General features: G+C 38.7%; 1 protein-coding gene across 3 annotated transcripts in view; it reads right to left on the minus strand.

Annotated features, from left to right (window-relative positions):
* The window catches only part of ITGB1 (integrin subunit beta 1), a 43,241-nt gene that overhangs the window by 10,395 nt on the left and 6,826 nt on the right, over nt 1-26,020 (minus strand). For 2 of the 3 annotated variants that reach the window (XM_068173249.1, XM_068173256.1), the window contains exons 2-14: nt 13,237-13,306; nt 12,909-12,994; nt 11,234-11,456; nt 9,054-9,224; nt 8,498-8,736; nt 7,131-7,286; nt 6,024-6,119; nt 5,167-5,256; nt 4,387-4,527; nt 4,052-4,254; nt 2,816-3,054; nt 1,195-1,417; nt 190-422 (exon numbers count right to left, since the gene is read on the minus strand). In XM_068173249.1, the coding sequence (XP_068029350.1) occupies nt 190-422; nt 1,195-1,417; nt 2,816-3,054; nt 4,052-4,254; nt 4,387-4,527; nt 5,167-5,256; nt 6,024-6,119; nt 7,131-7,286; nt 8,498-8,736; nt 9,054-9,224; nt 11,234-11,456; nt 12,909-12,994; nt 13,237-13,306 (2,170 nt within the window). Of the gene's footprint in view, nt 1-189; nt 423-1,194; nt 1,418-2,815; nt 3,055-4,051; nt 4,255-4,386; nt 4,528-5,166; nt 5,257-6,023; nt 6,120-7,130; nt 7,287-8,497; nt 8,737-9,053; nt 9,225-11,233; nt 11,457-12,908; nt 12,995-13,236; nt 13,307-13,484; nt 13,503-26,020 lie in introns of those variants that run through there. The other variant, XM_068173241.1, reaches the window with a different exon arrangement.

Consider the following 26,020-nt stretch of genomic DNA (forward strand, 5'->3'; position numbering starts at 1 on the left):
TTGAAAAATCTAAATCTAGGGAGACCTGTGTTTTTCTAAAGCCACTCAGACATGCACAACTGTACTTGGGTAACAGGCACGTGTTTCTGAATGCATTTAACTCACCCAAACCAACCAGAGGTACTTTGTAGCAACCAACAACTGCACAAATTAACAACTAAAGAGGAACAGGCAACATCATGTTCCTACCTGGGGTCTCCACCACGTGGACACTGGCTTCACCATTTGAGTTGACAGAGTAAGTGAAGTAGAACCAGCAGTCATCAACGTCCTTCTCTTTGCAGTGGGACAGGGGGTCGGGCTGGCCGGGCTGCGGCAGCTTGTCCCGGCTCTCCACGCGCGTCATGTTGAAGTGCATGCATTCCCGGGAACACGTCTCCTTCTTCTCTCCCTTATCAAAAGCTCTGCACTGAACACAGTCCCTGGGCAAGAACAAAACAGAAGCAGTGCTTCTGAATGTGTTCATGGAAGATTTCTAGCATTTAATCTCAAGAAATGTTATGGAGAAAACATCGGGGAAAGAGCCCAAGAAAACCAACCCTTTTGCCATACAGGTTAGGAAAAAAAATAAAGCAAGACATGGCTTTGTACCAGTCAGAACATTTATATACCTTGAGATTAACAAAAGCCCTTTTCATAAATTCCTATTTCCCTGAATGACCCACAGGTTTCAAGGACAGAAAAAACCCCAAACTTTTTCAACACCTCTACCTGGGAAATGAGTACTCTCAGAGAAGGCACTGTAAGAACAGGGTACTTACAGTGGAACACACACAGGTTAAAAAGAACAAACTCAGTGACAAGCTTTACAGTGGGGTGTCACTGAATAATTCATTGAAAAAAGCAGATTGAACAGGATTTTTATACTAAAAAGACCAAATTTTTTTTTCTCATCACAAAGTGAGTTGCACAGGAATCTACTTAGCCACTAATCCTAAACATATTTCTAAGTTTTCATACAGAAAATGCTAGGTTTCTAAAAACCTGGATTTTCAAAAGGAAGGATTCAAATTTCACTGGTCCACAGAGGTCTAGATTTAGTTTTTGACTGTGAAGTTAGTAATTTCAGGAGTATTTCTTTTAACCAAACATCTTAGCTGAAGTTTTAACTATCAAAAGCTATGTTTTAAAAATCCTCACATATCACAAACTCAAAATGCACAGAAGCTGGGACTTGGTTTTCTGGGTACGTACTTGTGCTCTGCACAGACACCGAGGCAAGTCTGACACATTTCACACGTGGGGCCTTGGAATTTGGGATCTGTACAGTTACAGGTGCCACATTCACAGGTTCCTCTTCCATTGCAAATCTGCCCATTAGATGCCACACACGGTGTAGTATCCAAGGAACAATCGCAGGCGCTGCCAGTGAAGTTGGGGAAACACTCACACACTCTGCACTTGCAGATCCCGTTTCCTGTGCAGTGAAGAGGTATTGCAATGAAATCAAGTCTAATATGAAAAAATCTGTGACAGTGAGAAATAAATGTTCACCACCTCAGGGCAGATAAAATAAAAAGAAGCCATGGTGAAGACATAATGAAGACTCTAATGAATTAAGAGGTACAAAATAAATTTTAGCTCCTTGGAAGACTACTTGCAGGCATTAGTCCCTTTTCCCATTCTCCTATACATTTGGATTTCCTTTCATAAACAGAACAATAAGACTCAGGAATATCAGATCAAGAATAGTACAATGTGATGACCATATCCCCTGGGTGGAGAGCACTGACCACTATATGAAAATATAGACAGATACAGACTGCTATAGCTAAATAGACTGCTCCTGTCTTCATATCTATCACTATACAAATGTATAAAGCAAGACTTAAAAAGATGAGGAGTGCACTGAGTATTCAAAACACAAAAATGAAACAGCTTTGTCTCCACAGGACACCAACATTCAGCTGCTGTACTTCTGACCTCACACACCCAACCCAACTTCATGCTCCTTACACAAGAAAAAAGATGCCTTTATACTGATCTGGATGACAAGGAAAGATCTTTGGGTACACCCCTCCTTCTCCAATTAATGAAATGTTTCAGTTAACACTTTCCTTTCACTGTGTATTCTGGAACATCACCACCATTGCACCCATCTTTGTGGAGCAATAGTGGACTCTGGCCAAATCAGACAACTGAGGTATTCTCATCACTCAGTCAGAGCTTAGTGGCTTCTCTGTTTTATTTTTGCATCACAGACAACACTGAGGTAGTAGTTATACTCCTACCGGATACTCTCACATGCCAAGCAGCAAAATAATTTAGACACTGGCTGCTGAATGGTTTTGATTTCAGGAATTAACTATCATCAAAATCTTGCTTCAAGTGCTTAAGGTGCTTTTCTGGATCTTGCACATTCTCATCTTCCCTTACCTTTCATAACAGTGTCAAGCATCTCACTGGTATCCTGTCAAGCACTCACAAGTAAGCTGAGAGCATTCTCTCTTTCTATTGACACAGTGGTTACACTGAGCTAGTATAACATTACAATCTCAGGACAGTTGTCTCAGCCTTCTTTATTGTAATACCTGAGAGGGTAATTCTGCAATAAACAGCAGAAGTCAAGTTCACTTTACACCCTTCTTGGAGCTGTGATTCAAGGAAGGTGAAATGTGCATTAACAGACTACAAGTTCAGAGGGCTGTTTTATTAATAGACAAGTGTTTGTAATCACTAAATCTGTGAGAATCCTCGTCTCTGTTATCAGGTGGCTTTGATCTTTTAGCTAAGTATCCCCACTCTGCTGGGTAGAGAAAACAGACTTGTGAACTGCTGACTAGCTTTGCCTACAGAAAGCTAAGGCATTTCTTACCTCCACAGATTAAACCATTTGATCGATCACAGTTGAAGTTGTCACATTCACAGTATTTGCCAGAATACACCTCATTGGTGTTCTCCCTTTTTTTGCACACACACTGTCCACAAATGCATTCTCCATTGTTACTGCAGATTTCTGTGCTGTTCTCCCTCCTGCAGTAAGCATCCATATCCTCACTATTTACTTCATCTGTGCTACATTCACATAGTCTTCCAATACGTCCTTCATTGCATCTGCAAGGTAAAAACACGACTGAAAATGCAACCTTAATTGAAAGTCACACAAAAAAAGGCCACAAGAATAGCACAAAGAACAGGAGTAAAAGTGATTACTCTCTCAATAGTGAGATGCTCCAACTTAAACTTCAAATGAGGTTTCCAGCTGACCCCTATGTACTAGTTCTTGAAGGCACTGGAGCAAACTGGACAAAGTTGCTTTTATGCTGATTATCTTACCTGTTATACCAGGTGAGAGACTATGTGTCACCCCCTCTAACTAAATTGTCACATAAACATTATTAATCCCTCTCTCATGTGACAGAACAGTAATTATTTCTCAAGTGACAGCAAATGTTCCTTTTACTGCTGTTGTATTTCAATGAAAAAGTTTCCTATGAACAGCAATTAAGGAGAATAGATGATCTTCAGAGCTGCCAAACTGAGATCTTCAGGGATCAGCACTTCTCATTATCAAGGGTAAGATACAGATGAGCAAATGGAGGTTGCTCTTTGTTCCCATCAGTGATGGACAGACTGTTACATGGTGTCCACCAGAGACAACAGATCATTGGGAAACTGCTGCATTTACAAAAACAAAAGGCTGTGCTTATCCACAGGCCTGTTCTCGCCCACGTGAAACCAAGCGGACACCAGTGACAGTGACACCAAGTATAAGAAGTTTTTCTACACATAGATGGGAACATCTGTTCTTTTGATTTAAAAAGAAACACCAGAAATGATCTATATCCTTTGAAGTACTGACTCAAGGCCAAATTTGAATTCTGACTCATACAATAATGCTGATCTAATGATCAACATTTAAGCATAGGATTATTTGCAGAGATACGGCAGTATTTCAGAGTAGCCTAAAAGAAACAGGCCTGTAACAGCAATTCTTGTTCTTTCACCAAAAAAAAAAAATTAGTAAACCCAAGTAAACGCTAATTAAGGAAACAAAGATCTTGCTCATATTTCTCTTTTGCAAAAATAAAGAAAATGTCTATTTATTTACCTGCACGCACCGCATTCAAATGTTCCATTTCCTGCATGGCAGGCTGGACTATTAGGTTCTCCTTCACTTTGACACTGACACTCACAGATGAACTGGAGATTAATTTCAACTTCTTCAGTGAATCCCAGTGGTTTAATTTTAATTGTTTCATTTTGTTCTTTCTTTGGACATTCATTAGCTGTTATATTTATCTCAAATCTAACCTGCAAAAGAAAAAATGTAGTGTCATGTTACTACAAGGAGTTTTGACTGCACCATTAAAAAGAAATGCTGTGTTGGACATTTTAAGTGCATTTTGTATTTGAGCAGCAAACATATACTATACTGTGAGTTACCTCATCTCCAATTGAAATGTTAGAACACTTCCTTCCATCTTCTTGTGTGTCGTTCACTCCATTCTTGCAGAAAGACTTGTAACTGATTGTCACTCCTTTTGGTAGCTTAGTATTTTCCAGGATAACCTCTGAAGAAAGGGACTGAAACAACAGTTATTACCTAACTTCAAACTGAGTTGAAGAAGTGTTCTGTTGAAGAACAGACATTATACAACTATGGCCAGTCTAAGCATCAACCCCACAGTATTACTTAAGTTCCAATGTGCTGAGAAACACCAGCCCAGGGCTGCCCAAAGTCGTGCTGTGGTGATTCCTTCCCATGTCTGAACTTGTTACAAGGTCAGTACAGGTTTCCACAGATGTTGGAGGCACTGGTTTACCCCATGTACTCCAAAGGAGAAGTGAGGCTCATTTACACACAATGCAGCAAGGAAGAAAATACTGTGGGGCCAAACCCAGTTAAATGGCCTTTTTTGCTAACACTTGGAAAGAAGGTAAAAGTGGAGAAGCTGAAGAAACAGTGTGGGTCTTGGTTGTGAATTTTATTTTTTGAAAAGGAAAACATGGATGGTAAGTTTTCCTTGTAATGCCATTTTAAATTACTTTAAGAGTGTATCTTTTTACTCATCTAACCTCTTACTGCCATAGAGGCTTAATGTTTAGTATGGTTTTACAGCAATGGAGTGTGTTTATAGTGTAGAACACTAACTAATCCACCTTAGAGTCTCTGCTTGAAAAACTTAGGAGCAAGAAAAATCAATATATAAAATCTGAACTTACATTGTATGCATCAATGATCAGCTGAATCACATTGCTGGAATTTGAAGACAGTGTTCCCACTGCTGATTTTGGTATCAGATTTTTCAGTTCCTTTCAATATTGACAAAAAAGAAGGAAAAGCACAGTCTTACTAGCAAACAGAGTATAATTTGCAGTACAAATGGTGATATAATGCATTAGTGGATTAGCTAGTCAAGTACTTCAGAAAATAAAGCTGTATTGCCAGTGATGAACACAAATTTTGAGGTCATACACAGCCTTACTGGCACAAACTCTGCATTGGTAAGAGAATACTAAGCCCTTCTCTTGTACAAGTTGACCACAATCTCTCTTCAACCACTCTCAGAATACATTAAAAATAGGCAGGCATCACTTTCCAACATAAACTTGAACAGAGTTTAAAAAAGAACCCCAAAACCAAAAAAACAGGTTAAAAGAAGGAAAAATATGCATGTCCTTTATGCAGACATTTCCTATTGCACAATCACATCCAGCAGTTTAGTTAATTTTAAACATGGGATATATAAATAGAACAAAAGAGACAAAATATGTTCTTTCATAAGTGTGTCCCCTGATTCAGTGTCCACACCCCCCTCAGTTATTTTGATGTAAAAACGTTCACAAAAATTAGAACTGCAAATGTGTTCTCCACTCACTCATACTTATAAAGAGTAGCAAGAAGAAGGGGCATTTTCTCACTGGAAAATACACAGAGAGTCAGTTTTGATTTGAAGAAATAAAAAAGCTTAATAATAAAGTATGTGGGTAGCAAAATATTACTTCCACGATCACTTACTTCCACAATTACTTTAATTTCAAATAAGTCAACTTTAATGACTTCAGAATAATTTCTTTACCTTATAGACTGCCTGAAACTCTTCAGTAACAGCAAAGATTGTCTGAATATTGTTCTCACTAAGTTTCTGTACCAGATGAGCAATAGAGGGATAATCCTAAAAAAGTCAAGCATAAAATTAAATTCAAATTTGAGACATGTTGCTAGAAAATAATCAGAAAGACTCTGACATCATAAATTCAAATCATCTCTAGAAACATACACAGAACTCCTAACTAGCCAGCTCATGCCACAGTTCTAAAGCAAAAGAACCTCTGAAAACAAACAGGCATTGGTAAGGTTTCATATATGCCTCATGAAGATAGCTGTTTGTTCACATGGACATTTTCACATTCCATGCCACACAAAAGGTTAAATCCTTAATCTCAATGCCCTCAGAAAATTATCTTCAGTCCCTCAAAACCACTGCTTTTTGCAGTGTTTCACAAAGAAATGATGAAATAAAACTGAATTAATTTTAGGTTTTTATTTTACTATTTTCACTCAAAGTTAGGAATATATGAACACACAAACTTGGTAAAACTTACTGTGGTTATCCCCTCTGGTAAATGTTTCTCTTTGCATTTTTTGTCAGATATCCCTTCCGGTAAACCACGAAGGCAATGTTAACCAAACTCTTACCATAAACTTTGCATCATAACATTTCAGTCTTCAAAAATTATTCAAGCAGATATTTTACAGTATTTTTCACTAGTAAACTATTCTGAAAATGAAGACTGGGTGAAATGATAAATAACGAAACAATCACCACAGTTTTCCAGTGGATATACAAGTCCAGCTCAGGAGATGGACTCTATGACCCTTGTGCATCCCTGCCAACTCAGAATATTCTGTGATTCAGTGTGGCATACAGGATTATTAGTCATCAAAAAGGTTAAATTCAGCAACACATAATCATAGCATGAAAGTTGCCATTTTTTGAAATTTTCCAATTAAGACTGGATTAATTCTTGCACATTTGCTTTAGTTTAACTGAATTCACTTGATGTAAACAGATAAATTTTCTAAGACATAGTGGTCTGAAACTATACCAGATGACCCAATAGGTTCTTTTGAGGTTAAGCATCATAACATATTCATTTCCCTAGAAGATGATACAAAGACTTACGTAATAGTGGCTCATTGTGTATACATTATTTTCCAGATGACATTTCCCATCATTTGGTAGAACAATTCCACCAAGTTTACCATCTCCTGCAAAGTGGAATCCAGCATCTGTGGAAAACACTAATAGTCTTGTAACATTCCTCCAGCCAATTTGTTCCTTGGGAAAAACAAACATATTTTTGGTATTTTGTACCAATTTATTTTAAAGCGTTGGAGACCAACACTTGAGAGAGAAGTGCATGGAAAGGTAGACAGACTTAGGAGAAGCAACAATGCAGAAGTGCCACTTTGGAAAACATTATTTCATGTAAACCTTGGAAACACTTGTGCTTCATTAAATGCCTGCTCCAAAACATCTGCTGCAGGTTTTTCATTAAAGGCAAAAAAGATTCTTTTTGAGATAGACTGTTCAGTTCTCACTGGAGTACCTGAAGAGTGACAGGGTTAAGAAATCAGGCTCTTCAGTGCCAGTTCCACTCCCATGCCATGAGCAGGCAGCCCCAGGATGCTGGTGTGCAGCACTGCTGCAGTACTAACTGCCCAGCCTTAGACTCTGAAGAATCATCAAGGCTTTGCCAACCTAGTGCAGATTTGCACCCAGCACAGTGCTTGCCAGAGGACTGGCCCATGAGCATCCTGGCTCACAACTGCAGGGCCTCATTATGTAGACTATCCTTTCCTATTTTTAAAAATTTATCCATGGAGCTGAAACCCTTGCTAATTCAATGAAAGACGACCATGTAAAAGGGTCATACACTAACAGTTACCACCAAAAAAACCCTAAAAGGCTTATGATAAACACTGCACTAATCAAGACTCCAGATCATTTCAGGAAGTCTTGAATCCATTGATCAACAGCAAAAATAGTACAGAAACAAAGCAAAAAACTTGAGTACTGCTTTTTTGGGAGTCCATTTTGTACAGGATCATAGAACAGTCTGAAAAAATGACAGAAACAAAGAATCCTTAGGCCTTCAAAGGTAAGTAAAAAAACAGTTTTCCATTTACTTTCTGAGAAACTAGTAGAAATCACAACACACCAAATTTCTGCAACCACAACAAGCTTACAGACCTTTAATAATCTGAGAATCGTTGCTTATTCAGAACCTCATACACTTTCAAGCAGAACCTGACTCTTCCTGTACAGCAAACTTTAAAACCTTTGTATTTTCGTGCTGTGATCTCAGCCTCTGATTGACACCTTCATATTTCCCAGTTTCATTTCCTCACTGAAATCTTCTTCATGTACCCTGTCTTGCTCACAGGAGGTGACATATTCAAATGCCAGCCACCATAAAACACTAAGGCTGCATTCAAACAATTCCATCTAATAGAACAGTAAAAAAACCCAAAAAAAACCACACTTACCCCACAAACTGCAACCTGCATTATTGCATCAAATCCACCTTCAGGAGAATCTAAGTTCCCAGAAATGTGCTGTTTACCTACAAGTTCATTGAACTTGTTTCCTTCACTGGTAAGGCTGAGCACGTTTTTATAGCTAAATGGACTTGTACAGTTCTGGTCCCCTGTACAAGGATTTCTGAGTTTGGCAGGTGTTGTACTTATATAAGGCATCACAGTTTTCTCCACAAAAGAGCCAAAGCCTAAGACAAGAACAACAAAATCCCTGTAAGTTGAAGAATGGAAGTCTCATTTCTATTATCACATAACAGAATTCAAATGCATTATAGCCGAACTGACATCAGAAATAGCCCTTCTACTTGGTTATGTCCCACCTTCTCCACCAATGCCAAATACTTTTATGCTGTTCATGTATGTATTAGAACATCCACCATAATACTGCTAAATTGAAAAAAAAATACTCTTCATATTCAGTACTCTTTCATGATGTGAAATACATCAGGAAGGAAACTTGGGAGGCTTAAATATTGTTTTTTTAGAATAGGCAAATCTTTCTTACCAATCCGAAAGTCTGAAGTTATTTTTTCCATCTCTAACATCAGAGCCGTTCCGAGACTTTTCACATTCTCTAAATCATCTTTCATAGAATAGGAGAGGTCCATAAGATAATAAAGGTCAATGGGGTAGTCTTCAGCTCTCTTGAATTTTAATGAAAATGTCTGGGGCTCCCCTGTTTCAGAGAACAAACCACAAACAGAAACCATTCCATAAAAATTCCATAACTGAACTGGCAAGAAAAATGCCTTTCTAAGGGAAGGCTTGTAAATCCTTAGGAAGGTTTTGAATTACAGGTGAGTTATTTTTCCTCCTGTTGACTGAAATGCTTAACATCAAATTATGATTAAAAAAAAAGGTCAACAAGTGTTTCTTTCAAATGTTCAACTTCATATTTCTGAGGTACTTTATCTCCCCACAGAAAAATTAGCATGCCAAAACCCAAGCTTCTTATAGTTGCTGAAGTTTCAAATCTTCGTGCTTACAGTCATTCTAACAAGGTTCCCGTAAGACCTAATAGCACAAGTTTTTGACATCTATTTTCATCCAAGATGACTTCAATAATTCCGAAAAGTTAAAAAACCACATTGTTTTAATAGGTTTATAACAGAAAAATTAGTTCTGGATGGAATGTTACAAGTTACTTTGCATCTACCAAGCTCAGAGCACAGAAATGGCAGTGAGAGAACAGCAAGTTAGTATTTATTGTGATTGTAACCCCAGGCCCTGCAGAAAACCTACAAAAGAATGTAGTCTCACCCTGATGCTGAAAGACAGTGCAGAAGGATTGCACACACATACCACACACCCTCTTTCCCAGAAACTGGAACAGTATTCTTTTGCCGATTTTATATAAAATAAGGAGTTAAATCAATAGGATTTCCCACTCCCCTCAGTCAATGAGCTTAAATGGTAGTACTGCTGCCACTTAAGTTTGCTTAATAATTAGGAAACATTTGCTAAACATCAGCAAAATTAGTGAAGTGAGAAAAACATTATATGGGCAAGTTGAACAGCGTACGGATCACACAGCTAGCTGACATGGTTTTCACCAAAAAAACCCTGAACAACAAAACAAAGGGGGGGAAAAAGCCATACCACAAAAAAAAAAAAAAAAGCACAAAAAACTGTTTAGATTTTCCTTAGCTAATATTTCAAAAAGCCTGCACAGAAAGCAAGTATCTCCCCCTGCAAGTACACAGTCCCTCAGAGAACTAATACCAATGGAAGTGCTTACAAACATCTTTTGGATAATTAGATTCTGGTTGCCCAGGTCCCTGCTATGTTCTGATGAAGAAACTTCTGTGTCAACAGAGGAACAATAATTTGGTTTGAAGCAAAAAAGTTCACATTAGAAATAAATAGGAGCCATACCAAAATTGCAAAATAATTTTCATTACTTTCCTCTTTACATCATGCTGAGCCTGCTTCACATCACCTTCCACTTACTACTGCAACTACCATGAAGCAGCTGACCCCCAGTACAATCTCTTCTTCCAGGAAAATACACGGCAGCTGTTCAACGTGTCTACAGTACCTAAGAACTCTGCTTGAGGACAATCTCCATTGTGCTCCAGTGAGCCACTAGCCCTGTTCCTCCCTGCCCCCCTCATTTGAATGAGATAAAGTTCTCTTTAGGGGTTAGAAAGGGTATGCTACTTTGTTTTTTCATTACTGTGGTTCTGTGCCCACATCTTTAGCCTCTGGAAGGTATTTTGCGTAGCAATCCAAAAATTGGGCTGCATAACTACAAAACCACTTTGTTCAGGCACGCAGACTTCAGGAAACAGCAGTACTTCAAGCAAAAGGAAATGCTCTAGTAACTTGAAGTTTTTGCTGACTCCTCTACTTTCATCCTACAGGCACACTAGAAAATCAACTACAAAATACTGAAAACAAAACAATTTCACCTTTCTGATACATCTAACAATCCATGTTGTATCAATTTTCTCCTAAGTTCTATTGGGAAAAATAGAACAAGTGATAATATCTAATCTTTCTCAAAAATTGAACAGTATTTGGAGTACCTCAACACCTGCAGATGAACTGAATGGCTCTGCTATCACTCATATTATCTGAAAAATAGTCATTTCTGTAACAAAATGGTTACACATGCAAATCAAAAAAATGCAGATGTGGTGGTGGCAGAGAATCATCCCAAAACTGGAATGAAACTATCCTCACCGACTCTTAGATGCAGTGATAATTTCTGTGGCTGGATCTGTGTAATGGCTTCTGGTTTCAGCTTCTCTGCAGCACCTTTCTTACGATTTGTTACTTCTCTATTTTCGAGCACCTGCTTGCTGCCTCTGGGATTTTCTATGTCTTCCATAGGACAGCCTTTACTCTTCAGTGCTGCCAAGTCATCACAGCGGGCAGATGTTGGCTCTCCTTCTTGCAAAAAGTCCTAGAAAACACAGACAAAAGAGAATCACGTTTACAGCTATGTGCAAGTTCTTATATTCTAACCACAAACTGCCCTTTCTACAATGATCACATCTATTTTTTCACAATGTTCAGTAATAAAACACACAGTCTTGAAACATATTAAATGATACTACATATATTCAATGAGTACTATTTATACTTATCTGTGTATAAGATGCAAGAAGGAAAAAAAATAAAGCCCAATGCCACCTCCATCAGAAGTGGGACATCTGTTTAAATAGGCGACTCTAAAAGTGACTGCAAGTAGAAAAATCTTTCATTTTCACGTAGTTACCAATAATGTGAACCTACTCATACAGCCTACTTTTAACATTCTCTCCTTTTTAATTAAGATTATACAAGTTACCTTGGTACTCCACAACAAAGCAATAGCTATATGTTGACAGAGCAGGGCAAAGACAACTCTTTTTTTGGGGAAATTAAATCTGAAAGTAACACCCGTAAGCAAAACTAATCCTTAACATTGTTCTGAACAACAAATTCTTATTACACCAAACATTAAAAAAGCTCTAACCTCAAATATAAATAAATAAGGCTTCTAATTGAGAAACTTGGCAATTCTGATTCTGCCCCTGTCCCTAAAATATGCTATAAATAAATGTATACTAAAGCTTGTCAGTTTTTGGTGACACAGACCTACAGGAAATCTGATAGCTCAAGGCAAAATTATAAAATCAGTCAGTTTAATTAAATATTGCAAGTTTTGGGGAATAGTAAGTAGGCAATATGTAGAAATAAAAGATAAATTATCATCTCCTAGCAAGAAAAAGGAAAATTTCTCAGTTGCAAAAACAAACCAAAGAAGAGCTATAGAAAATACTGTCTTCTGTTTCTAACCTGAAGAAGATATGTCAGCATACAGTGGTTATATCTTATATTTTGCAGTTTCCCAAGCTTAATTTTTCTTAACCTAAGAACATATCCTTTTTGTTTCATAATGAAACAAACTACCCACCCACACAAACCTATGTCCTACTCCTCAGGTCTACCAACAGAAAACTAAAATTTGAAAATCTTTCTTTTAGAAGAAAAATCCCCTTCAATCTCTTTCCCTACTCCACCTACATCTGTCTAAAATTAGCTCTAACTCTAATGTCACTGGAAGACTATAATTAAGCATACTCAGACAGATTCCACATTGGAGTAATTTTAAATAACTATGAGACAGCTTATAGGGTCTGTATACACTTAGGATTCAGAAAAGGAGAAGTAAATACATTGTGAAAAACATTTATACTCAAATCAGAAAAATCACAGTATTTGATTTGTTAAGTACAAATAAGTATCGAATTGAAGAACTAGAGGAAACTTCTATTAATGAAAACAGACATTTCTATACAGGCGAAGTATTTACTAAAGTTTAAAACCAAGGGAAAAAACCAAACCATAAGAAGATTTTTGCAACACTTACTGTTTTTTTACACCAGCCACAGTTTGGTCCTGCTTGTATACATTCCCCACATGACTTTGCATTAGCTTTTATGCAGTCGCTTCCACCTAGCGAGGAACGCAAATCCGTCACTTCAGTTATAAAAAGGTGTTTTACAACAACAGCATTTCACTTTGGTTCACTCTGGTTTCGTAAGCTAAGTTCCAACTACAGGTTATTAGCATGAGACATGACTGACCTACTGGCATTAGCATTGTCTATGAGGATGTATTTATCCACAGAAATAACTGCTGAACAGATACAGTTTTAAAGCAGCAGTTAACTATTGCAGTGCAATCGAGTGCCTTACCTTGCTGGGCAAATCCATTCCATATTAAGCAACAGAGGACGCCAGCACACGTGAGCCATTTGAAATTAGCCTGGAAGACAAAAGAGAAACCAAACTGGATGATTTACTCTAATGAGTAAGTGCAAAAAAAAAAAAAAATCACCAAGCTGTGGACATATAACTATTTCAGAGGAGACAAGGAACATGGAACAAATGCAATTCTAATTCTCTTAGTTGTACCAGCTGCACAGTTTTGCCCTAATACAAACCATGTTTGTGGGCTACACTGTACTTAGAAGACATCAAACAGGGTAGCTTCTTAAATTATTTTGAAATGCTCTTCTGCTAGGTAAACCAGCAAGCAATGAGAAATTTGGAAATGTCGTTTACTTGGGAGGAAGAACCCAGAGCAGTTTTTTTAACACCTTATAAAAATATTTATGCTCTGAATGTTATCAGAGAGACACTTCTAAATAAAGCTATCACAGCAATACAGGACGGAAACAGAGCTTCTATACTCACACCTCCATTTCAAGATAAACACCAAGGCCCTTGACAAAACATTTTTTTTGTGATCTTCAAAGGGCATTTTGCAGATTAACTTCGCACTTTATACAACAAACTAGAAATTTCATCTCAAAATATGCACCATAAAGAATCCCTGACATAAACTCTACCCCTATTTTTTCTTCTTTAGACAATAGAAAATAATTGGATACCATCCATCCAAAGGAAAAAAATTGTTTAGTGCTATAAGTATTAATAAAAGGCTAAATTTTTCTAAATTGTTTCCTACCTTAATAGCAGGTAGTCAGCCAGGATCAGTTGCCTTTTAAATTTTGATACTATTTTAAATTCTATTTCTCTTTTATTTATTATAAAAATTCTGAGAACTTAGATGATAACGGGCAGTTTTCTTGAACACCCAAAAATGCTGCTAATTAAAGCCTCTCCAATCATCCTGGAAACAAAAGTATTATTAATAACTTTTTGTTCTAAAAAATATCTTGCAGTATAGCCAAGGAAAAGTGAATTTGGCAGACTCTCCTAAACTGAAGATGTCATTTTTCTAGAAGATGCACTATTTTTCATATAAATTAGCAACAAAGTAAGCAATGCTCAAATTAGTACAGCAGTTGAGTTTGGTTTTTGCACACTGAAACACAGTTGTTACTTGGCACATCCAGCCAGACCTATCAGAGAAGGGATGGCTGCTCCAAAATCTGATGGGGAAAGTTTCAAACAGAAGCCAACCCTTTGCTAATAAATTGTACCCAACAACAGTATTAGATGGTTCATATTTTTCTGGTAAATCATTTTGGCTCACTTTTCAGTGGATGCTATGGCGAGAGGACAGGCAGTGGAGTTTAGAGAATATGCTGTTGAACTACTTCGATTGATGTTATGCATAAGCACAAAAGAAATCACTGGTTAAAAGAAGAGGAAAAAACTGAACTGTGAATTATATCTTACTTAACCTTTGAACACTACTTACAGCACATATGCAACTCAAATTTCTCTCTGCACACTGCTGCAAGTGACCAGTCCTTCATCCACAGAAACTCTCTTTCAGAACACTTTTATTACGCCCCTTTATAAACTATCACCTAAATTCAACCTGTGCAACCACAAACCTTGTTCAGAGGGGAATGGTGACCCAAGGAATGTGAGTAGGTGGAAGACAGATGAAGGGACTGAACCAAGGCTTGGAAAGACAAGGTTAGGAGCCCACCTACCAGACCAGCAGTCTGGACAGCAAGTCCTTACCAGGTTGCTCAACTTTCAGGTTCTTCCTTCCTGGTTTTATGGTAGGTATGCTGTGTTCAGCAAACCTTGCTTCACTCGAGTGAAAGGATATTTTGTTACTCAAGCAGTTTTGCTTTTAGTACAGTCCAGAATGGGGTGGGCTTTTCAGTAAGAAAAAAATCCAAGCTGCTGGCACCAGGTGAGTACCATCTTTTCTGTCAGCCTAGACAAGAAAATTATAAACAGTTCACCTTTTTAGGGCAGACTAAGAGTGCATGCACAGCAAGTCCACACAGACTATATAAATAAGTCAGCAAAGATGTGACACAGTGCTAAAGCTATGATTAAGACCGTTTGGAAGAGAAACATTCCAGTGGAAATGCATGTGCATGATGAATGCAGATCTGGGCACAGAGTCCCAGTAAAGTTAACGTGGACAACGTCCTCGTCCATATAAGGCTGCGCCAATGCCTCTCCCGGAGCGATGCGCACAGCTCCTCGCTTCCTTTCGCTCCGCAGCTTAACAGCTTTTCCAGCTGCCGAGCGCTGGGGAGCAGAGATCTGCTGCTTCGGATCCAGCTCTGACTGCTGTGCCAGGCAAGCAAAGCCATGCACTCTCGTCCTGCCACCCTCCTGCTGGCTGCTCCAATGCACTCCCCTGCAAGTCCCCAGTCAGCAGCAGAGCTGCCCTCCTGCAGATTCTTCCACCGAGGGAATCAACCCAAGCAAGTAACCCCGGAGTACACCGGCTGGCCAAAGGAAGCCTTTGGAAACCCTCGGTGGAGCTACAACTAAATGTCGTGTCAGTGCTCAACCACAGATGACTGCAACTGAATAAAACCCCGATTGTTACAAGAAATAAATTAATATTTTTATGCAACATTTAACTATTTTCTACTTGTTCTCCCCTTTCTAAAGCCTTGAAAAAGATTCCAGAATCCTTGAAAAAGTGTTTTTCTCCTCCATGAAAAAAGCAACTCAAAGCCAAGAGACTGAAATCTCTTTAATACTGTATTACCACTTGGATCCTTTCTAAAAGGCTGCAAATGGTGTGCTGCTGAAAAAGTGATTTTAAAACCATTTCTGCATATTTGTGAACTGTACTCTATTTTTGTTAAATATTTTACGAAAGCAAACATGGACATAACCATAAATAGATTCCATGCTTTCCAAGTTTTTTGTGTTTTTTGCTAACTGTCTTGAGAAACAGTAATGCTTGAAGAAAATTATTTATAAAATCAGCTTCGATGGAAATTTCTGGAGCTTTTAATTTGAAATGAGAGACTCATTAAGTGACAACAGAAAGAAGGAAGGATTATTTTTCCAAAGAATTTTGAATTTGTAAATTACATATTTAGAACCCTCACATTCTGCTAATCATCAAAATATTCAGAAATTAACCACTCCAGAGTACTGAAGCCTTTTTAAGTTTATTTACTGAATGACAATAGCATCCCTGCAGAAACTTAACTGGGCAAACGGGATCAAGGAAGAAAGGTAAGAGTTATACACACATTTATTCCTTTGAAATGAAATACTGATGGCTATGCTGCTCTCCTCTCATCACTCTCCAGCCACAGTTTGTACAGATATTAAGGCAATATTAACAACGTGTTGGGTTCCTGCAGTGTTACTCCCCTCAGCTGAGCTGCTCCTCATCTCACCCAGTAATGCAGAATCCACCAAGCTGATGGCAAGCACAGGAAAACACTCCATGGCATCTGCCCCTGCTGCACCTGAACTGTGCCTCTGCAAAGCTTTCCATTGAAGCACACAACCAGACCATGGGACAAACATTTCAGTGTGCAGACAGCACCTTTTTAAAGCAGTATCCAGACAGCCAACTTACTCATATCCCCACACACCACTCTAATTGCACTTAGAAACCTAGAAATGAATACACAACTCACACTTTTGGACTTGCATTCGTGCTTCCCTCAGCCTGACACCTCTTAGCATGAGCTGTATTTTCATGGGTTTAAATCTTGGTTCAGAAATGCTGCATGGAATTGATTCTTCCTGGAGCTGATGTTACGTTTACAGCCACTTTCATGTAGTGCAAGGATGGAAAGTCACTGAAGAGAGCTGCCCCATCCTCCTTGCTGATTATTCCCTCTTGTTAGTCAACCTCCTGGCTGATTATTCTTACTGCTTTCCTTTTTGATCAATGCCAGCATTACTGTGGCCACCAGGAGGGCTGGAACAAGAAAAGATCTGTCTGAAACTAATCCAACAAAGAAAGTGTCTTGTTCCTTCCACCTGGGTACAAAATCACTTCTCCTGGTGTGGCAGAAGTGGTGAGATGAAGATGGAGGAAAAGAGAACTTGGAGGGAGCAGGGAAACAAAAGCTCCTGCAGCTCAGGCACAGCCTGTGGTTGTGTGCTGGACTACACTGGTCACACAGCCAAGCCCCCACCCCCAGGCATGAAGGCTCTGGTTGAAAAAGGAGCAGGAAGAGACACACTTCTAAAATAAGCAGAATGAAATAGTCTCTGGAGATGCCTGTTTCAGAACTCAATGGCTACTCTGCTAAAACAGTTCCTTCTTCCCTCCCTCCAGAAGGTTTACTAGCATTAGCTGAGGACCATGCTTTTCAGTATGAATTTTACTGACTGGCAGAATTAATCCCATTGATATTTCTGAAAAAAAAAGTGGGGGGAAAAGAAGGGACTGAAGAACCAAACAACCTCAGTGACACAGGACAGCAATTACAGAGACTACAAACCTCTAGTAATGACCTGCAAATACTCTTGACAGCAGAACTCCCTCAACAGATGTCATTAATGACAATCTCCAAGTTGCCTGCACATGAAATAATTCTAAACATATCTGCTTGTACAGGTATTCACTGTAAAGAAGCAATTCACTGTAAAAGAAAGCAGTAAAATGCTATCTTGCTGTTCTGAGAGAGGCATATTGCTAAGGCACCAGTACAAAAAAAAAATTAAAAAAGAAGTTTTACACTAAGGAGTTACTTTTGATTAAAGCTTTCAAGCCTGCAGAATAGATTTTCCCACAAATCTTAAATTGGTAATTCTTCATTTATGCCCTTCACAGATATCTTATTTACTTAATCAGTGTTACTGTGATACTGAAGTATAGTCAGAATACACCACACAGTAAATTCCAGGACCACCATTAAGAAACTACGCAATGCATTCTTCATTAAACAAGCAGAGATTTGGGATAAACACTGGTGCTTGAATTGCCAGCAATTTTAATCAAAGAACCCAATCCTAAACTGAGCCTGCAAAACTATTTGTTCCCGGGATGCAGACCAGCCTTGTCATGGTTGTCCTTCACAGAGGCCCAGCTCCTGACCTTGCATCATGAAGAATGAACTAGCAGAGCATCCCCCATGTAGGGAAAGTGAATTTGATGGGAAAAGTCAAGATGGACAACTGAAGTGCAGTCCCCAGAGCAGGGCTTTGCAACACACCAATCCAAATGGGAACGCTAGAAGTAAGCCTCCCTTCAACAGCCTATCTATCATGCCTAACAGCACGTCTCAGGACCACAATGTTCCTTCTGCCCCTGGTAACTTCACAGATATAAATGCAGCAGGTTTTGAACTCTTGCAGTAATATGGAAAGAATGGGATGTTATCACAGACTCAAGAGCAAAATAAAAAATTCTTTAGCAGTGAAATAACTTTTACGCAAAAAGTTCAGCACATCAAGACTGCTTACTCAAAATGTTTCCTGAGAAAACTTTAAGGCATAACCACTCCAGCTACCGTGATGCTACAGCATAAAAGAATTAACAGTATTTCACATTGGACTTAACTTCTGTCAGTTATTTCTAAGTTAATGGAATAAAACACGTCTCCGAATACTCATGAGAATCACTTCCATAAACACTGTTTTGGTAGGGCATTACATATTTAAATAATATATAATAAACTAGTAAAGACTTAACTTTCAATTACAAGAGAGTTAAAATCTACAGAAAACTGATTTTCTGCTTAGGTTAGGGAGACCAGCTCCTCCATTCCAGTATGGTTCTACAAGGTCACCTGCCACAGCTAGTGTATGGCACTGTTAGTTCAGAAGATTCCCCTGCAGGGTTGGGAGTCCAAAAATAGATGAGAATACACATTTCTGCATGCCCAAACCATGAAAAAAGATATCACAATTCTACAGGTTTGACATCGAAACTCTTGTGCCCTGCTCCCATGCCCAGTAAGGTAGACAAACACGAAGAGTAACACAACTGCTAAGACTCTGAGTTACATTACATTACTACCCACAGTTTATTCATACAGCTGTAAAAAAATTCCCACGAAATCAAGTAGTTTAAAATTCACCAAAAAGGACTGAATACAGTGGGAAAAACCAGGAGATGTTTGGTTCTAAAATAACTTTGTGTCTTTTGCTGAAATCCCAGCATGGGCACCCACAACACACAGCCCCTTCAGCAGAATAAATGAAAATGTTCATGTACAAGTACAAGCAGGCTGAGGCCACAGCTCATGAGAAGAGAGCTGGAAGGCTGTTCATGGCATCATCTTGTGTCCCCAGAGTATGTTTGTTAGTTTATATAGGACACAGCTGCTTCAAGACTGAACCACTAACTTTACAAGCACTCGCATGGTTTGACCATATTATTGCTATTACACAGAATTTGTTGGTGTTTGTTTCTGGGTTTCACAGGAGTTCTCAACTTTCTAACAGTTCTAAATAATGGAATTAAAAGCAACTGAGTGTTTTTATGCAAAGCATCTTTTGGTTTTGATTTGAATTATGGTACGGAAACAAATCTGCCCAAGTTTGGTGCCTGGCTGCAGGGAATTGTGGTGGGGAAGATTTTTCTTGATGGAAGATATAAATTTCATCTATAATCAGAAAAAATACAGGTAGCGGTTTCAGAACAACTGTAGATGATAAAGTTTTCTGGTATCTGACATCTCTCCACAATGAGAAAGATAAAACACAGTAGATCCAGTTGAAACATGACAGAAGGTGGTAATCGATCCCAGATATTCTGCAGTATTGTGGCATACACAGGAAGTAGGGTAAATGGGCTCCAGTCCCTCGTCAGCCCCAAAGGGTTTGCATTACCATTTCCTGGGAATGCTCTATCATCCTACAGGATATACTAGTAAGAGCTTTAATTAATCCATAGCTGCTACACAGAACAAAAGGCACAGAGGCAGAAAATGAACTGATAGTTTTGTCTCTAGTTTACCTACTGAAGGGCTCATACAGCAGCAGCTAGATAAAAAGGTGTAAGTGGAGTTCCAGTTACTGTTCCCTGTAATATTTACAGATTTACAGCATATTGTCCATGAGAAAAAACAGAGCCTTGGGTTCATAATCTGGAGTACGAACTTGATTTCTTTCTGATCACATGCTCTACCCTGAAGTGAACTGAAGGGAAACAGATGTATGCTTACACTCAGACACGTTAAGAGAGCCTCGACTGCAAACCTCCTGTGTCGTGGATGACAACTCTGACCAGTGCATGCTGAGCTGAAATCCCTCCCTACTTGCAGACCTGACCAATCCAAACAATATGGACTTCTCTAGGGACATGCGTTAAAAGTGCATACAAGGAGCTAAATACAAGGAACCAAAGGCAGCCAGGGAACTTCTGGAAAGCCATAAAAACCTACAGAACGTAGACTTCTATGGAACATAGCAAACCTATAAAGGCAGGGTAAATTACATACCATGCCTGATTTCATTGTATTTCTATATGTGTTTCACTGTATTTCTGCGTTTTCGCTAGCAAAATCTATTGACAATTTCTCTTAATGATGAAGTCCTGCAATCGGCTGCACTGATTATTACCGAAGTAATACTCATCACAAGCAAAACAAGTGCCATAGCAAATTGTAAAGAAGACTACTGCTACTACAGCCCACTCAATTTATTCACAGACTATTGTGAGATGGAAGGGACACACAAGGATCACTGAGATCCAACTCCTGGCCCTGCACAGGACAGTCCCAAGAATCACACCATGATTTGTCTTTTCATGAAATATCTCTATTTCAGAACCCACACATGCTGGAATTTCATGGTGACAGAAGGTAAAAGAACAGGAAAAAGATGCACAGCGGCAACTTGAAGATGCAGCTACTGACAAAGAGCCTTCATTTTTCTAGTCAGCAAACCCCAAGTGCAACCTTGATCTCTTCCCTTTGTTCTCAGGCTTTTTGCAGAGCACTGTGGTGTAGGCAGGATTAACACTGGTTAGTCAGCACCACTTTTGAAGAAAGGACCTTTTTTCAGACAGTGTGTGTAAACACTGCCATGCACAGACAGCTTGTTCATGACTAGATCTCCACAGTACTACCATACCACAAATCATTAAACTACTTTGCTGTATTAACCATCCTTGTCCCTGGCTTGGCTTTTATGAACACGAAGAAATTATTTGTATAACACTTTCTTGACCTGTTGAATCATAATTTGAAGCCAAGATTCCACAGTTCAGAAGTTACTCTGGAAAGCATCTCAGTGCTTGAAAGACAGTAGTACTTAGGCACAGCTCACAGGAACAAGCAACCTGTGCATGATGACCACATATATGAAACTGTTCAAGAGCCAAGTCAGTTACTCTTTCTCACGAAAATGTTCCTTTTAATTTAAATGCTTTTGCCAGGCAGTTATCCACAAACTGCAATTTACAGCATAAACTCTGACAGCTGTATTTTGGAAAACTAGACTAACAAGCAGGTGTATTGTGCTTAAAGTTCAACACTAAATTAGAAGAGAAATACAACTCTGCATGCTCTTGCAACTACATGTCATTAAAACATCAGCAATGTGCTTTATGTGTTGATTACCTATGGCTTACACCTAGTTTAAACTATAACATTTACATCTCTGACAATCCAGTTTGCAACTACATCTTGCTCTACACTTCTCAAACTGTTGTGCCTATGAAATCCCATGTTGCTGCATCCTGCCCACAGAACCAGAGGATTCATACAAGGATACAATGAAGCTCTTTGAATTTTAGGAAAGGACAAAACAATGTCCTGTGCTGCTTATGCAGGCATGCAAGAACCCTGCAAATGCAGCACCACTCCAAGCTTAAACCACTAAAAAACACACGAAGCCCACTGCTACCAGTACTGTGGTTCAAAGTGTTTGCTACACCTATAGCACCTCTACACATGCACACCTAGAAAGTTTCCTCTTTAAATATATAATGTGAACGTGTGCCAATAACAAATATTTTTCCCCCCCTTAAAACTGTCACTGTCAAAAATATCCCTTTTTCATACTCTTTCAAACATAAGCTTCCAATAGCTCATCACAACTTTACTGACTCAAAGCACATTGTCCCCAGAAATTGATAAGAATTATCACCGTACTTAATCAGTAGGCATTTTTTCTGTAACAAATATTTCAGGATTTTCATTATTACAACCATCTCTTCACACAACTGTGATTAAAACTGAGTTGTAAAAATCTGTTGTTTCAGTACTTTTCAAATGCTTTTAGAACCATGACTTGTTTTTGCCATAATAACTTAATTTTTTCTCTAGTCTAAATATAACGCCTTTTTTTGGTGGGAGAAAGTGTGAACTGGATACTTAACTTGTTTACATAGTTTTTTTCCAGCCTACAAGACTTCTTGGCTATGTTTAGCATTTCCATCACAGACAGATTACAATCAAGGATGCCACATAATGATTTAAGCCATTCTAGTAGAAAACATGGGGATCTGATCCATGTGGTAGTATTAAATTCCTGCATACTCTGCACCACTTACTACTCCCATAAAGACACTATTTAATTTTGTGCAACTTAAACCTCACATTTATCCACACAGGGAAACGAAAAGTTTAGTTAAGCATATAAATATAGCTCTTACACAGATGACTGTAACTGATGCTTCCGAGGCTGTACTGCCTCCATGACTGTCACAACATCTGGCTAAACTTACTTTAATCCAAGCTTTTCTGTTAAAGGAAAAGTAGAACAGAGGCAAGTATGTTCCAAAGTAGAAAGCTAGAGAATGTCAATAAATGCAATGTCTCACTCATCTATTTCTTTAAGAAAAAACAATTGCAAATGTGCTGCTGGCGATTGCTGCAGGTACCGCAGGAAGCCAGCGGCTGGCACGCCACAAAGAGAAAACTCAGCGGAAACTCGTCTGTCGTTACATGGCAGAGTTGACCCACCAGGAGTTATCATTAACACTCAGGGTACAGTTTCAGCAGCCAAAACCCAGATGGGAGCAAACTGCAGCTGAAAGAATCAGCAGCGCTGCAGCATTGCCACAAGAGCAACCTCTGACCCTGCGCTACCACTCAGGGACCTCCCCCACCTCCATCCCAAGCCAGCTCCACTTGGACCTTGGCCTATCCCTTTCTCCTCTGCGTCAAAAGCCACTTTCTGTAAGCCTCACTGAAAACCAGACCTGCACATGGACAGAGGAGTGCTAAGGAAACAGCTTCTAAGAAGGGGCAGGTGGCTGTCAGACTACCTTCAAAACTACACTGGGCTCTCTGCTGCTAAACCAGCCTAAATTCAGGTTGTCACAGGCCAACCATCCTAAGCTGATCTTGGATGAATTCTTTAAAAATGCTCTGCATCACAGCCAGCCAGTTTGGGGAACTATTCTGATTTTATTTTTACAGGTTATCAGAATAAATTAGTTGGCTGAAAAAATTAACAAGCAAAGAAAAAAATACTGAAGGATTTTAGGTTTGTTGTTCTTTGTTCCTATTTTAGTTCAGAATTTGAATAGCAAGCACATAAAATAATATTTACAGATAATATTCAAATATTTAACATCAAGTTTTTAAAAAGATTCCCTATTCAAACACAATGAGACTTGTACTGAAACAACTCTCATCCTCTACGTTCTTTTAATGCCAGTGTCCATAAAAATGATCATGTAGAAACAATAAAAAACTGGTCATCCCACAGAACTACATACAGCCTTATTAATTTGTATCTGTGAAATTTTGAATATAATTTAATTCCATATATATTTAATTATTCATACTTATGTTATATATTTTTGTGTACATAACTAATGATGATTATTAATTCAACAGCAGTGATTAAAGGCTAGGCAAAAGCACAAACTGACACAAACAGTGGACTTTATCCAGATTTTGATGCAAATCTGAGCACTTGTAAAAAGCACATCAATCTCAGGAAAAAAATAATTTCAACCTTAAAAGACTTCTTAATAAAAAAATCAAAACCAAAACCACCCAGACTCATCACAGAGTACTTCATAAAAAGCAGCCCTGGCTTGAACAATCTGCCTATTCATACACTTCTGCTGCTTTCCAGAGCAGGATTTTAAGCCTGGAGTCCACAAGATGCTTCTAAGAGCACTGCAAAATATAATAAAAATGAAGTTTCTTGCAGTAGCCAAATACAGCTACCAGTTTGCTAGTGGAGAACCCAGGAGCCAGCTCAGCTTCTCCAGACCCTCAAATTCCCCACTTTGCACTCTTCATCTCTCTGGTGCCAACTATGGACGATACTTCTGCCTCTTAGCTGAGCCAGTGGAACAAGCTGAGCGATTTCTCACCTGATCTAGCAAGTTAAGATGGATTACTCAAGTCAGAAGAGCACTGAAGGAGGCACAAGCAGATGCTGTGAGGCTCCACAGCAGTTTATGCCAACTTATCTCTGGACTGCCACAGTGCCACACGCTCTCGCTATGAGTTGCACGTTTTCCCCTTCCTCCCCTGGCTCTGAAGCACGTCCCTTGCAATGCATGTGGTCTCCCAGCTGCAACAACTGACCTAGCTGAAAATTCATTTTTGACCAAGCTATTTTTCAGCCAGAACAGTTATTTCAATAACTCAATGTACAGCCCTATAACTTCCACAGCTGATGCAAGCAGGATGGCAAAACTGCACAGCTACAGGCAGGAGGGACAGTTGAGACCTAGCACTCGTATCAATTCCTGCAGAACCACATTCCTATGAAAATTAAACACAATTTTAGTCGAATTCATGGCTCAAAAGCCACTGGAACATTTAACAAAATATGAAATTCAGGTAAATTTGAAAACCAATTGTCTGCTGCCAAGTTTTGAGTTATCACCGAAGAATGATTTTTTTTAACCTCTGCAAAGACACAGCATTAAAACTGATTCCAGCCACAAGAAAATGTTAATCATATTTAATACAGATAGTCTTCATTTAGAAAGTGAAACTGTATTGTGAATTATGCACCAAAAAGAGGCAGTACCTGTGCAAACTCTTTTATTACTATCCAAACCAGACAGCTGGCAATGGTAAAAATGCTGGCAGCAATCTTCCACAGTATAGTTACTCCTTAAAGCTGAAGTTGAGTTTTTTACTGAAAGGAGATCTCTCTAACATGGCCGTGTAACATTTTAGTCTAGCTTTTGAAAAGTTATGTAAACAACATGTGTAGTGGAGGGAGATAACACATACATAGAAAAAAATGTTTGTTGCTTTTTATTGGTTTTATTATGCGTTTTTAAAAACCTATAGCTGGTATGTACAGCATGTTCTTCCAAAAAAGGAAATTTGCCGTTTCCTTTTTTATGCTGAAGTCCACACCCAGGAAAAATTACACTGAAGTTCTTGTACATTAATTTCTCACACTGATTTTTATTTGCATAAAAGTGACAAAAACAACAAAAAATCACTCCCCATTTTTGAACCGCACAGTAAAAGCAAAGAACAAGTGTTACTTTCTGAAATGTTACACTTTCAGATGTTTTGGAAATGCACGTTAAGTTATATTTGTATGCAACTGAAAGACAGATTTTTAATCTATTCTGTCACAAAATCAGCAAATTGAGAATTCAAAAACTGTCAAGCCTTGTATTTTATGCAGATGGGCTATAGCACGCCTTGCAGCTGTGGGACAATCTCCACCTGGCATCACAAAGTCAGCATAATAACACACCCTTGTATGTGTTACATGGGTTGCATGTGTTACATGCATGCTTTACAACCTTGTAAAAGCACAGAAGGAAGCTCTGAGAAAGTAATTATTGACTTTATCCTAAGCCCACTAAAACTAATTTCCTAATACACAAGAAAATAAAACATCAGTGTAATAAGAAAAAAACCCAGCCAGAATTCACTGGCAGAAC

This window comes from Anomalospiza imberbis, chromosome 1 (genome assembly GCF_031753505.1).
Source record: "Anomalospiza imberbis isolate Cuckoo-Finch-1a 21T00152 chromosome 1, ASM3175350v1, whole genome shotgun sequence".
In the NCBI taxonomy this organism is placed as follows: domain Eukaryota; kingdom Metazoa; phylum Chordata; class Aves; order Passeriformes; family Viduidae; genus Anomalospiza; species Anomalospiza imberbis.